This window comes from Grampus griseus (assembly GCF_964374135.1).
Source record: "Grampus griseus genome assembly, chromosome: 17".
Taxonomy (NCBI): Eukaryota; Metazoa; Chordata; class Mammalia; order Artiodactyla; family Delphinidae; genus Grampus; species Grampus griseus.
In genome coordinates, this window is record NC_139011.1 from 46,265,067 (window position 1) to 46,277,827 (window position 12,761).

The following is a 12,761-nucleotide window of genomic DNA, read 5'->3' on the forward strand; positions in this document are numbered from 1 at the left end:
AAGTTTGAGGGAGTAGGACAGGATGGGGAAAATGTACGGGGGAGTAAAATGTTCTGATTGTAGTAACAACTTCCAGTGGGTAATGTATGTGAAAATACTCAGTAAAAGGGTACATGGTAGGCTTGGAATCGAAATTTTTAATCTTACAACTGACAAATAGCATTAATTTTCTTTAGTCTCTAAGCAAGCACAGAGTACATCTTGCTTTTTCTTTCCAACTTTCTACTTATTAAAATTTTTCTGAATTTTTATTACTGAATCATTGAAAATTTGATGTAAAATGATATGCCCCCCTATTGTATACAAAGGAATTGTAGTTTTTATTGGAAGTATTAGAAAGCTATCTGTGTAATATACTTTTGTCTAGTACGTGGTCTGGATATATGAATATGAAGGATAGTATGATTTTATACAAAGCAGTCTCCATAAATATCTTGAACAATTAAAATAACTCTTTTGGATTAAGGATGACTTAACATTCAATTCTAAATAAATTTAGATAGACTTCTTTAAAAATTTGTTTTTATTTTTGACTGTAAAAGTAATACACGATCATGTAGAAATATGAAAAATAAAGAAAAACATTACAGTTTGTTGATAATCCTGCCATCTGCAGATAACCATAGTCAATATTTTGGCATTTTTTTTTTAAATCTTATTTTTCAAATTGGACTCAAATGTTAATGCAATTTTATAGCCATTTTAAATTCATTTGTATTATTATCATTTCTCTTATTACATTCTTTAGATGTATAACTTGTATGAAATTAAATTGCTTCTTGTTCTTTACTCTTATACGACAGTCTTTTTATATGTATATTTCTATTCTCACGTCATAGTTTCTCTAGGAAAGATGCTTGAAAGTGAAATAACTGGGTCAAGGGCATGAGTATCTCTAAGGTTTTCAGAAAGGTACCATCTTATAACTCTTATGAGCAATATTTTTTATTTCTTTAGCAAGAAAATGAAATTGCGAAGAATTGTGAGCTCAAGAATCACTCTGGTCAACTAAAGAACTATCTGTGAGGGATTTGTATTTTATTTTTATAAAGATTTGACTTGTATGGACCATATGGACCATCATTGCATCAATTTCTGTCAGTCTATATATTCTTAGGATTAATTGATTCTCTTTCTATAATTTTGATCTATTTCATAATTATGCCTCCTCTGGAAATGGATAGATCGTATTATAACCATGGTATAGCAAAAAGAGTATGGACAAAGCCTGAGTGTAATTCCCTGCCCTCTATGGAGTCATAGATAGTGACCTTGAAAACAACAGTTTCACATTTATGAACCTCAAGTCTTTTGTTTATAAAATCAGGTTAACACTTTTACAACAGGGTTGTTGTTTATATCCAAAAGAGTAATGAAATATTTGTAAACTCTAAAACAAAATACAAAAGTATTAGGCTATTGTTATTTTGAGTTCCTGATTACGTTCTGTCACTGTCGCATGAACCTTTTCTTTTGACTTTTCCCTTTTTTCTTCTCTCCCTGACTGTTTTTATCTTAGTCCTGTTAGCAGCTTCCAAATGGATATATAGTAAAGCAGTTTTAAAAACTAAGATAGCCTTGAGCAGCTGTAAGAATGTGGATATGTAACTAACTAGTTAGTTAATAGTAAGTGACATAAAGAATCTCTTCCAGCAACAGGAAGGAATCTTCAAGCTGATTTAATAATTATTAATCTGGAATAAAAAAGTGGCTTTCAGTTAATGAGGTAGTGTGCCCAGAATTAATGACTGACTTTTTTTGAGGTGTCCAAAATAATAAAAAATATAAATTATTGAAAATCCAAGAAACCTTAAACATAGTATAGAGAACTTCTAGGATGGATTGTATAATAATCGTGGTGTATGGTTTTAATGAAAAGAAGCAGACTATTTCTTGCCAAGAAAATGTATACAAGAAGATAAATTGTTTATTGGGATGATTTTTATTAGAATATGCTACTAAATTTCAAACACTATGGTTTTTTAGCCTTCTCTCATAGATAATGTGTTATAAATGTTTCTAAAGTTGTAGAGTAATTGAGTAATTTTCTGGTTTTGAAATAGATATGATTTGATTTCAAGTACAAAGCAGGTGCCAGAAATAAACCTTTCTTTTTTTTTTTTTTTTTTACTGTTTTTGTGGGTATTTGAACTTTTTTCTGTAAACTCCTACATGACAAGTAATTTTCCTTTTCCTTCTAATTTCTTCTCTCCATCTTAACACCATTTAAGAACAATGATGAACTTCAGGGTGATGGTGAGATGCTTCCAAAGACGGTGTTACTGACTGAATTTAGGTCACTGGTGGTTCGTAACTCTACTTCCAGAAATGCATCCAGTGTAAATAATGATTATGGTGAACTAAAGAATTTCAAGAAATTCAAAAAGGTATGTATTCCTTTAACTAAAATATCACAAGAGGCCAGTGTTTGAAATGTTTTTAGAAATATGCTAACTAGTAATAAAAGCAGTTTATGTTGAAAAGTGATGCTATTTCTTCTGCTTAAAACAGTTAAAAACTACTAAGGACATAAACTGACACTTAAATGAATATATAAAACAAATTTTATTAAGGTTGAATTCTTTAAAGGTTGCTGTTTACCTGGTTTTTTCTACCTTAAGCAGCAGGCTTTTGGCTGTATCGACAGTGTCCTCCTAGTTCTTTTTTTTTTTTTAATGTCTTTTGGCCGCACAGCATGGCTTGCGGGATCCTAGTTCCCCAACCCGGAATCAGACCTGTGTCCTCAGCGGTGAACGTGTGGGGTGCTAACCACTGAACTGCCAGGGAATTCCCAGGTCCTCCTATTTTCTAATATTGATCTATGACTACCTGAAGACGTTCTTTAACTTAGGACTTTGTGACAATAACAGATTTGTTCAAACTAACTGAGCACATTCAATAATGAAAACTAGGCATTTTATTATTACGTGTGTATATTAAACAAAATATAAATAAGTATACTGAATATCAGATCTGAGTTCCTCCTCCTTTAGGAACTGACAAGATATTTAAGAGAATTTTTTTCCCTTTTTTTTTGAATTTTATTTATTTTTTATACAGCAGGTTCTTATTAGTTATCCATTTTATACATATTAGTGTATATATGTCAATCAGAATCTCCCAGTTCATCCCACCACTACCACCACCCCCTGCCACTTTCCCCCGTTGGTGACCATAACGTTTGTTCTCTACATCTGTGTCTCTATTTCTGCCCTGCAAACCGGTTCATCTGTACCATTTTTCTAGGTTCCACATATATGCATTAATATACAATATTTGTTGTTCTAAGAGAATATTTCTGATCCAGTCTGTATTAATGCATGCTTACTTCATGTTCAGTATCGTGTTGCAAAATCTCATTGTTAAATCAAAATTCAAAAGGCATACTAATTTTTAAAATTAAGTTACCAAACAACAATCAATAATACTCAATAAAAAGAAGCTTAACTGGATTGCCTCTAGTGAAAGAATTTGACTTTTTCTGTATATACTCAAATCAATGAAACAGCTCTATTTCCTCTCACACTCATTTTCATTTATAATATATAAACATCTTTAGTACTTATATGTGATTTACAGTCTTTGTTTTTTTAAGCTTTTTTTAAAAAAAGATTGTCAATTTTTTAGTGCATTTACCAAGGTTTACTATTTAACAGGTCAAATTTCCTGGAGCAGGAAAACTTCCACACATCATTGGAGGATCAGATCTAATAGCTCATCATACCCGAAAGACTACAGAATTAGAGGAGTGGTTGAGGCAGGAAATGGAGGTTAGTAGGAAGTAAGACCCAGTAACTTGTTTGATTTGTATTTTGATCCCTTGTGATTTCCTTAGAGCAAATTCTTCTTAAAACCAAACTTAAGATGAGTGACCTAAGGTTATTCTTTCAGAAAAATTCGTGAGTTACAGAGCATTAAGATTAATTTGTACCTTTCCATAACACTTCATTAAGGGACTTCTAGATTTATTGATCATATCCTATCTAATATGCCATCTAAGCCTCAGGAAACCAAACCTCAGTTACAGTGCTCTTTTGGGAAAATATGAACTGCTTTACAGCTCTCCATGTTAGAATGTGGTTTCCAAAAACTCACTGTTTTACAGCTATTGGCTGCAAGTAAATATTTATAAACTACTATAATGAGAACTCACAGGGAAGAATACAAAAATATGCTTCTTTTACTTTCTCCCTGGGTGTTTTGAGTACTAGTGTATGTTATATAACAAGACTGTCCACGTGATCCATAATTCTTTCAACCCCTTTTTTTAAACTGGTGAATTTGAAAAAAATTCATTAAAGTTGGGAGCTTTTTAATATAGAAGTACTACGTGGAAGTTAAGAATTCAGAAACACATGACCATTGAATTGAGAGGTAACCAGAGTCCATATCCAAAGGTAGAAAGTCTTCTTCTTAGTCTTTGTATTGCGTGATTATCCGGTGCTACTGAAACCCAAAGGTGGGCTCCATTGGTCATCTCAATGGGCTGTTTGAAGTAGGGCTGTTTGGTAATTAGGGGGTAGGGACAATATCTCTTTCTTGCACTCTGATGTGACATAAGTTAAATCCCACTTTCTTCTCAATGTATCTTAGCTCCTTTCTGTATATTTCACTGCTTTGTTTCTTTGGATTGTACTTTGGTAATTTCTTTAGATTGTCTTCCAGTTTAGTACTTCTCTCTTGAGCTCTGTCTGGTTGGTATTTCATTCATCCACTGAGTTTTCATTCAACCTATTGGATTTTTTCATTTCTGGAAATCTTTGTCATTTATTTCTAAATCTTGTTCCCTGCTGACATTTTAAAGTTCCTCTCTTGTATTCTTTTCCCAATGAGACCAATACCTAAAGTGTTGATCTGTTTAATGTAGTTCTCTCTTACGGTGCCTTGTTTCCAAGTATGTATTTTGTGATCTTTGAATGTGAACTGCTCATTTTCCTTGGAACTTGATCTATGGGAATTCCTTAAGTCCTAATTTGAGGTTTATTTCCTCCAGAAAAGATAAGTTTGTGTCTGCCAATCTTGTTCTACCAATATGAGACTACTTTAATCTCTGCTTGTGATGTTTTGGGATCATTCAGGTAGTTAATGTATTTGGACCAGAAGCTTGGGTGAAGGCTACCTTGTCATTATAAACATAGTGAGATTTTTTATTTATTTCTTTCACCCTGTGTCAGGGTCAAGATAGGCAAGTTTCTTTGCTGTCTCCTTTTGTGTTGTAGAGTTTGTTCCTCTTTCGCCCTTTAGTGCTGGAGTCTTTTATTCTATTTATCTTGGATTTTCTTTAATAATGCTCATTTCCTGTACAGACATCAAAGGAGAGCCTGGGTTTTTTCCTGCTTTGTAGATCCCCCCAGGGCAGGGCAAAAGCTGGCTTTGGTACTTGGTGACATCTCAGGATTTTTATTTTGCTTTATTATGGGTTTAATGTAGTATTCAGAAATTTGTTTTTAAACATGCTTTTTTTAATCAAAAAATTGTTAGGTCACTCAAAAATAGGGTTGTCAGGATTTTTAATGTCAGAAAATGGAAGGATGGAGGTACCATCCTTCACTTCATTCTTTTTTGAAAGGATAACTGGCTTTGCCATTTAATAAATGTGCATTCCAAATAATTATGGTAGTACACAAAAGAATGAAGAAGTGAAAATCCTAAGTACCCATTTAGACATTAAATACATAATGTTCCAGACGTCTGTTTATTGAGGAGGAGTGGAGGCAGGGAGGGATAATGTAGGAAGGGAAGGAGAGAGATTGATAGAAGGAAGTAAAACTGAAAGCATTGCTGAATTCGTATAAATGTTTCTTCCTTCCAGATATTTCCTGAGATCCCTAAATAAGAAAAACACTATCAGGTTACAATCAGTATTTGTTTCAAACTACATATTTTGATTTTAGATACTGTTTGTTGGCTCCTACTGTGAAGAGTGAGGAAATTATTTGTGCTTCCTCTGCTTCCCCGCCCGCACCTCATGCCAGTGCCCCTTTTCTCCCTTTTTAGGTGACTTGCATGCCTTCAGTATTCCTTCTTAGGCTTGAAAGTCAGTAACAGTCAGAATATATCTCAGTGTTGATCATTCTCCCTTCATTTTTCCCAGAGTAAAGTATGCTATTTTGATTTGTAGGTGCAGTTCTTTTTTTATTTCAAGGAACTTTTCTATTACATCTTTAAAAACATTTTTATATTTGCTGGGTTCTCTACATTTAAGACATAACTCTCCTTTTATTAAATCACCTTTGCCCTTCACAAGCATTTCTTCTACGTTCATTGTGGTTTTCTTAAGCTCTTTCACTATATCAGAAATCCAAATTTCAGTTGTGTCTCTTCTGTTCCTCACCAGCTATGTTATGTGACCTTGAGGAAATTACTTCTTTATCCTTCTGTTTCTTCCTTTGCAGAATGGGAATAATAATAGTACCTCCATTTCACAGGCTTTTTGTGAGAATAACATACGATACTACTTAATAAAGCATTTATAACAGTGGAAACAGTGTTAGCTATTTCTCATTTATTTAATTCTGAAATGGTGTTATTAGAGTTCTCGGTTTGTTTACTTAGCATTCATTCCCATTTCATTTCATTGTGTTTTTTCTATATTTAACTCTTGTTCTTATTTTATTGCATTCATGTTCTTATTAATTTTATTTATTTTTTATTTATGGGTTATTATTTGTTTCAGACTAGGTTCTTTAACTGTCTTTTGCAGGTTCTATGCCAGTCTCTCTCTCTTTTTTTCCATCTGGATGTGGAGTGGCTTTCCTGTTTTCTTTCATCTTGCAGCTATTTAAAGTAAAATACCCTTTCCAGATATTGTTTGCTGTGTGAAACATTATATGACATCTTATTGCAGGGATTACATTCTGAAACCAGTTTGTGAGGCAAAAATTGAATGTCGTTGAAGTCACTCCTACCCATCTTAGCTTGTTCATAAAAAACAATTATCCTGATGCCTCCATACTGTTGGTATGGCAGCATGTTCAGTCAAAGGCACATTGCATGTCCCATCTAGTTTCTATTGCCTGAAAACATTGAATTGAGGAAAGGCAAGGGTAATGTAAAGCTGTGTGCAGCTCTTTCTTGGAACTGGAATTAAATATGTACCAGGGAGTATATCTTATCCCAGAAGAGAATAACTTACATTTTAGGTTATTTGCCTAATTTGTCAGGGATGCCTGGAGCCTATGCCTTTGGTCAGTGTCAGTCCCACTTACCTCTCCATGCCATTAGTCCCCTCCCAGCAGTCCACCAGCAGTTGTTTTCTCTTTCCTGCTCAGGCTACTTTTTCCCAAATTTGTATTATTAGTAAGAATTCTCAGGTTTGGACAGTTCCGTAGCACTTTTTAATGAGTTGGGGGAGGGTTAGGAATCAGTTGCATTAATCTTTTGGTTCTTTGCACAGCCACCTTTTTGAAGTCTGTGGCGTGGGGTTATGTGCTTCTTGATTAATTATAGCTGTCGAGTTTTACTTGTTCTTGGATGGGGAGGAGTTGACAGAACGATGGTGCAGCTGCTGACTTTTTCCTACCTTTCATTTATTTCATTAGCATTAGTAGAGAGGCTGTGTCCTAGATTTATTCTACCAAATCTCTCCTTTTTTTGCTAGAACAATTTTAGGTGCTCTAGGTAGGATTTGCTCTCTAAGATAATAGAGTTGACTTTGTTCTTCTACATGACTGCAGCTTCTATGTATAAATGTGCTACTGTCTTGATGTTTCCCTAGGCTTGCTCTAGCTACTCTTCTGTATTCCCTGCCTTTGTTCTTTTTTAGCCCTCCTTTTTCTTCTTTTGCTGCAGACCAGTCTTAGTTTTCATAATCACTTAGTTCCCAAACTTTCTTTGAATATAGGATGTTTTTATTCTGTGCATTAAACGTAATAACTCTTTGACCTCTACCCAACCTGATTTGACTTTTGAAAGACTGTGATTTGTAGTTCTCCCAAGCCACTGAAAAATGCCAGTAATAGGAGGATTTCTGGTTTTTAATACTTTTTTACTTAATGATTTTACTAAGATATATAAGATAAAGCTGAGTTTTGTTTACTATTTAAACTTTAAAATTCACATCCCTTACTAGGAAGCCTCTAAGAATATTTAGGAGAATGATACCAGCAGCTTTTTTGACAACTGCTTTATGAAAATCATGTGCCTTCCCATTTGTGTTCTGCTGTACTTACTAGAAAATGTAAAAGATGTAATTTCAGTTTGACATTTCACTGTATGAATAGAAAATCATTCTATAAGTTTGAATCCCTGCAAGTCTTCTTCTAGGCCCTTTCCAAAGACTCAGAAGCAGTGTAACAGCCTGGTTAATAGCTGGTGCTTTTATTCAAGGAGACCTGGTCAATCCCAGTTCTTCCATATGACAATTTTTTGATTTTCTACAATGTACTTAACCTAAGTCTCTGTTTCCTTATTGATTACAATTGGAATAATAGTGTAAAAGTAGTAATGAGATTATATGAAGATTAAATGAGTTCTTTTTAGAAACAGTTTTAAGATAGTATCTGGAAATACACAAATGTAAATTACTTACAGTAAGCAAACTGTCTGCATTCAGAGAACTTACAGTTTTTTAGTGGAGATGTGATATAAATAATTATAACAGAAGATAGAAATTGATGAACATCTAGGAGTCACATAGGTAAAGTTCTGTGGGAGTTCTTCATAGCAGACTTACTTTTAAATGAAGAGGATTAGAAAGCCATTGTTAAAGAGGTGAAGAACATGTTCCTTGATGCATAGTAGACACTAAACAATTATTGAGTGAATGCACCTTGAAAGATGGTCAGATGTGGAAAGAGGAGGATACTGTATCACATTTTTTGTCATGAACAAAAGCAGAGAGGGTCCCAGTATATTTGTTCGGAGGTGAGCCTGGTTTTTTGTTTGTTTTGTTTGTTTTGTCTTTTTGTGTGATTCAGTTTAACTGGCATACAGGGTTCATGAAGAGGAGAGTGAGAAGTGATTGAGGAAGTAGAATGGAGCCAGGTTATGAAGAGCCTTTCCCATTTAAGGGTCAGACTCAAGAGTTTGTGTTTTCTTTGGTAGGTGGGAGAAGTCATTGAAGGGTTTTGAATGGCACATGATAGGATCATGGCACATGATAGGATCATACATACTGAAGTCCATCATACTGGACTTTAGGAAGATGCGCCCAGCACAAGGTATTTCCAGTCCTAACTGTCAGAGGTACTTTAGGAGTTTGGTGAGTTTGTGTTTTAAATTATTTTGTGGGTGAGGTGATTCAGCAGCAACTTCTGAGTCCTGATTTGGGGCTGTGAGGAAGAGAGCCACTTTACCTGCAGAGCTGCTCTGGTTGAAGGGGGGGTAAATATTGCCCTTTCAGCCCCTCCATCAGTGGTATGATCTCAAAACACTGAAATTTCATTTAGTAAAAGGGTTCTCCTGGAAAAAAATGTTTAAAAACTCAACAAGCTAGCAATGTATGTGTTGGTTGCCTTTGAGAGGAGATTGGCTGGAGAAAGTTGTTCAATTAGAGGACTTTCGCAGTAATCTTGGCATGAAGTGAATACGGAACAGACCTGTTGAATGGGCAAGAAGTCATAGAGGCAAAAACTTACAGACCTGGTGACCTCTGGGATGTGATCACCCAGCATGGCAATTTCATTAACTATATTTTCATCACTTAGCAAGTTTCTGAAACTATGTTAATTTTGACAGGTGCAAAATCAACATGCAAAAGAAGAATCTCTTGCCGATGAACTCTTTAGGTAAAGTTTAATTTCAGCTTTCTCCTGAATCTTTGTATATAAAATTCAGTTCTATTGATAGAGGTTAAATATTTGTTTCTTCTATCCTTAGAAATAGACACTTCAGTACCTTCACTGAAAGAATATTTTGTCTTGTTTTTAATATAGGTATTTCTTTTTACTACTTGAGCACCTCATAATTAGGTTTACTGGATATAGCTTCTAGGTTTGAGCTTAATTCACTTATACTGTGTCACAAGATATTTAAAATTTATTTGGGGCATTTAGGCAAAAGAAGGGTCCTGAGCTGGGTGAATTTGGCTGATAAATTTGTGAGATTTTCAGCTCTGAGCAGAATTATGAATGAATGGGGTTTTGAAATAAGACAAGTAAAATACCAGACCATTTGTTAGTTTTATTTGGCACATACATAAAAATAAGAAGCTGGATTAGAGTTTCAAAGCAGGTTTTTGTGGGCGGGTTAGAGGAGTTATAATGGATGATTATAATTTAATTCTGATTTAACATTTTCAGCATTCCTGCAGACCCAACAAACATTATAATAATTAGCTCACAAATATTCATAAACAATATTGTAGGTAGATACTGGCTAGGGGAGAATAACATTTTCCCAAGAAATACTGTATTTTGAGTCTGTTTTGTAACCAATTTGATTCTTTAATTTCATTATTGACAGTGTGAATCATTGATGAAAATGTTGACAAATGGTGCTGATTTTTCATAAGTACAAGTCAGATGGGAATAGTTGCCCAACTACATTGTTTGTTATAGGAGAAGACTTTATAATTATATTTGAGGTTCATTATGCTCTTGGTGAAAATGATATAATTTAATTTGAGAGTGGAGAGGTCTGTTTGCAGCCATCCTGGAGGAAGTATAAAAACATGTATTAATTTTTAAACTGTTGTTTTCATTAATTATTTTAGTGCTTTTACAGGATTTTTTGATGATGTTTTACCAAATATTCATCAAAGCAGCATCAAAAGGATAAATGACAGTAAAAATGTCAGTGCTTAATATCTGATCCCAAGGATAAAATTAGCATTCTCATTTCTGTTTGCAGAAGTATGTCTATGTTTTGAAAGCTCTTTAACTTGAAAAGTGAAAGGAATGCTGTCATTTATCTAGATATCATTTAACTGTTTCTTTCTTTGCAGATACAATCCTAATGTAAAAAGGAGAAGATAACAGGGTTTTATGAAGAAGCCATGGAAAAACATTTCCTATCAAGTATTTACATCGAGTTTCCTCTGGGATACATGCATATAGTGTATAGAAGATTTAAGTTTATGGCCTAAATTTGTTAAATAAAATGAACAAAACTCCATTTCTTTTGTGTGTGACAATTAGTATTGTTTATTCTGTTTTCAGTCTTTGTTATCTAATCTTTTATAATAATGTTTTTTTCATTTTTAAACGTTACTTTAACTTATTGAATAGTTACTGTGGTCTCAGTTCAAAATTCTAAAAGTATAAAAAGGGTAAAAGATTAAAAAGGTCTCCCTTCTACCACTGTCCTAGCTATTCGTTTCCCCTCCTCTGAAAAAATCCATGACACTCATTTCTTATGAGTCTTTACAGAGATTTTTAATGTCTATTCAAATTTCTCTGCATATCATTTTTCAGTAATTTCCTATAAAATGATAGCATAATATATACAGTGTTCTGTACCTTATTCTTCTTCACTGACTAGATTGGAAGGTTATAGTCATATCAAAACATAATTTTTTTCTGTTTATTATTTTTTTCTTTTCCATTATGCCATAGTCTTCCCTGAGCTGAAGTAACCCAAGTGAAATGGATTTCAGTGTTGAAGATGTCACCCACATATTATTCTAGTACTGGGAATGATAGTGGAAGACTTCATCAAGCTTCTGGATAGATCTCACTAGAATGAGATAAGACCTATTTGGTGGTCTTACTGAGCTGGGTGTTTTGAGCCTTTTAGAATCCTAGTTTTTGTATCTATAAAGTAGAAATGGTAAGATCGTCTTCTTTCTACCTTAAAGGGAGATGGTAAGAAAAAAAGAATGTCTTTTTCCACATTTTGTCATATAGACAGCTTTGGCTGTACATTATAATTAGGGTAAAGTCTTTTTACCTGCTCTAAGGACTGATGCATTTTGTCTTAGGAGGTAGAACATGCTTTTTATACTGACTGAAAACTTCCTAGTTTCACGTAGGTTCTGCCACCCCTTTTTAGGTTGTGAGAGATAGCCTAGCATGAAAAGTTATATCATAAATTAGTTTATAGTGTTGCTAAGCCTTCATGGAAGATTTAGTGTTCCTTCATATTCAGTCAAGGGAAGTCACCATATTTAAGTATCTGACTAATATACTTTGCACCCTTGACCAGCCTTCAGAACATGTTATTTCCTTTCAGGACATAGTTTTTAAATGTCCTAGCTTTTTCTTGTTTCTTCGTTTTATTATCCCTTCAAATTCTTTGTTTAGGAAACATTATTAAATGTGTATTTTATATAAAACATTACCCTCCACAACATTGAAAGAATTCAAAGATAAATGAATAATGGTCTCTCTAACTTTCTAGGAGTAGTCTAAAAGCTCAAACACTCCAGAACTGACTGAGTTTTTAAAATTCCCTTTAAGTTCTGTTTAGCTTAGAAAGTATTGTTAAATAGATGAAAGATGTTTGCCATTGCTTTGCATAGATCCTTCAGTGCTGCACAGTTTTTATAAAGCTCTTAGCTCTGCCCTGAACAACTTTAGTCACACCCATGCTTGGGTAAGGTGTGTACCTTTTCCCTTGGATTTTGGGGGACTCTTCTGTAAGCCTTTACATGTTTTAGGAGGAAGAGGGGAGGTGTAACTTGCCACCTCCCTTTCTTAGTCAGATGAGTGGGAACTCTGCCCCCATTTTTGACCTGGGCCTTTAGGTGGTGGCAGGGAAGAGGTAGCCTAGCCTTTGACCATAATCTCACAATTGTCCATTGCCCAGCAGCACTTTTTTTTTTAACATCTTTATTGGAGTATAATTGCTTTACAGTGTTGTGTTTCTGCTGTATAACAAAG

At 34.2% G+C, this 12,761-nt stretch overlaps 1 protein-coding gene across 2 annotated transcripts in view; it reads left to right on the plus strand.

Moving 5' to 3' along the window:
* NBN (nibrin) overlaps window positions 1-11,045 on the plus strand; it is a 45,269-nt gene extending 34,224 nt beyond the window's left edge. For both annotated transcript variants that reach the window (XM_082674828.1, XM_082674827.1), the window contains 4 exons: window positions 2,232-2,387; window positions 3,657-3,770; window positions 9,679-9,728; window positions 10,886-11,045. In XM_082674828.1, coding sequence (XP_082530954.1) covers window positions 2,232-2,387; window positions 3,657-3,770; window positions 9,679-9,728; window positions 10,886-10,916 — 351 coding nt within the window. In that variant the 3' untranslated portion in view covers window positions 10,917-11,045. The remainder of the gene's footprint in view (window positions 1-2,231; window positions 2,388-3,656; window positions 3,771-9,678; window positions 9,729-10,885) is intronic.
* The last annotated feature ends 1,716 nt before the right edge of the window (window positions 11,046-12,761 follow it).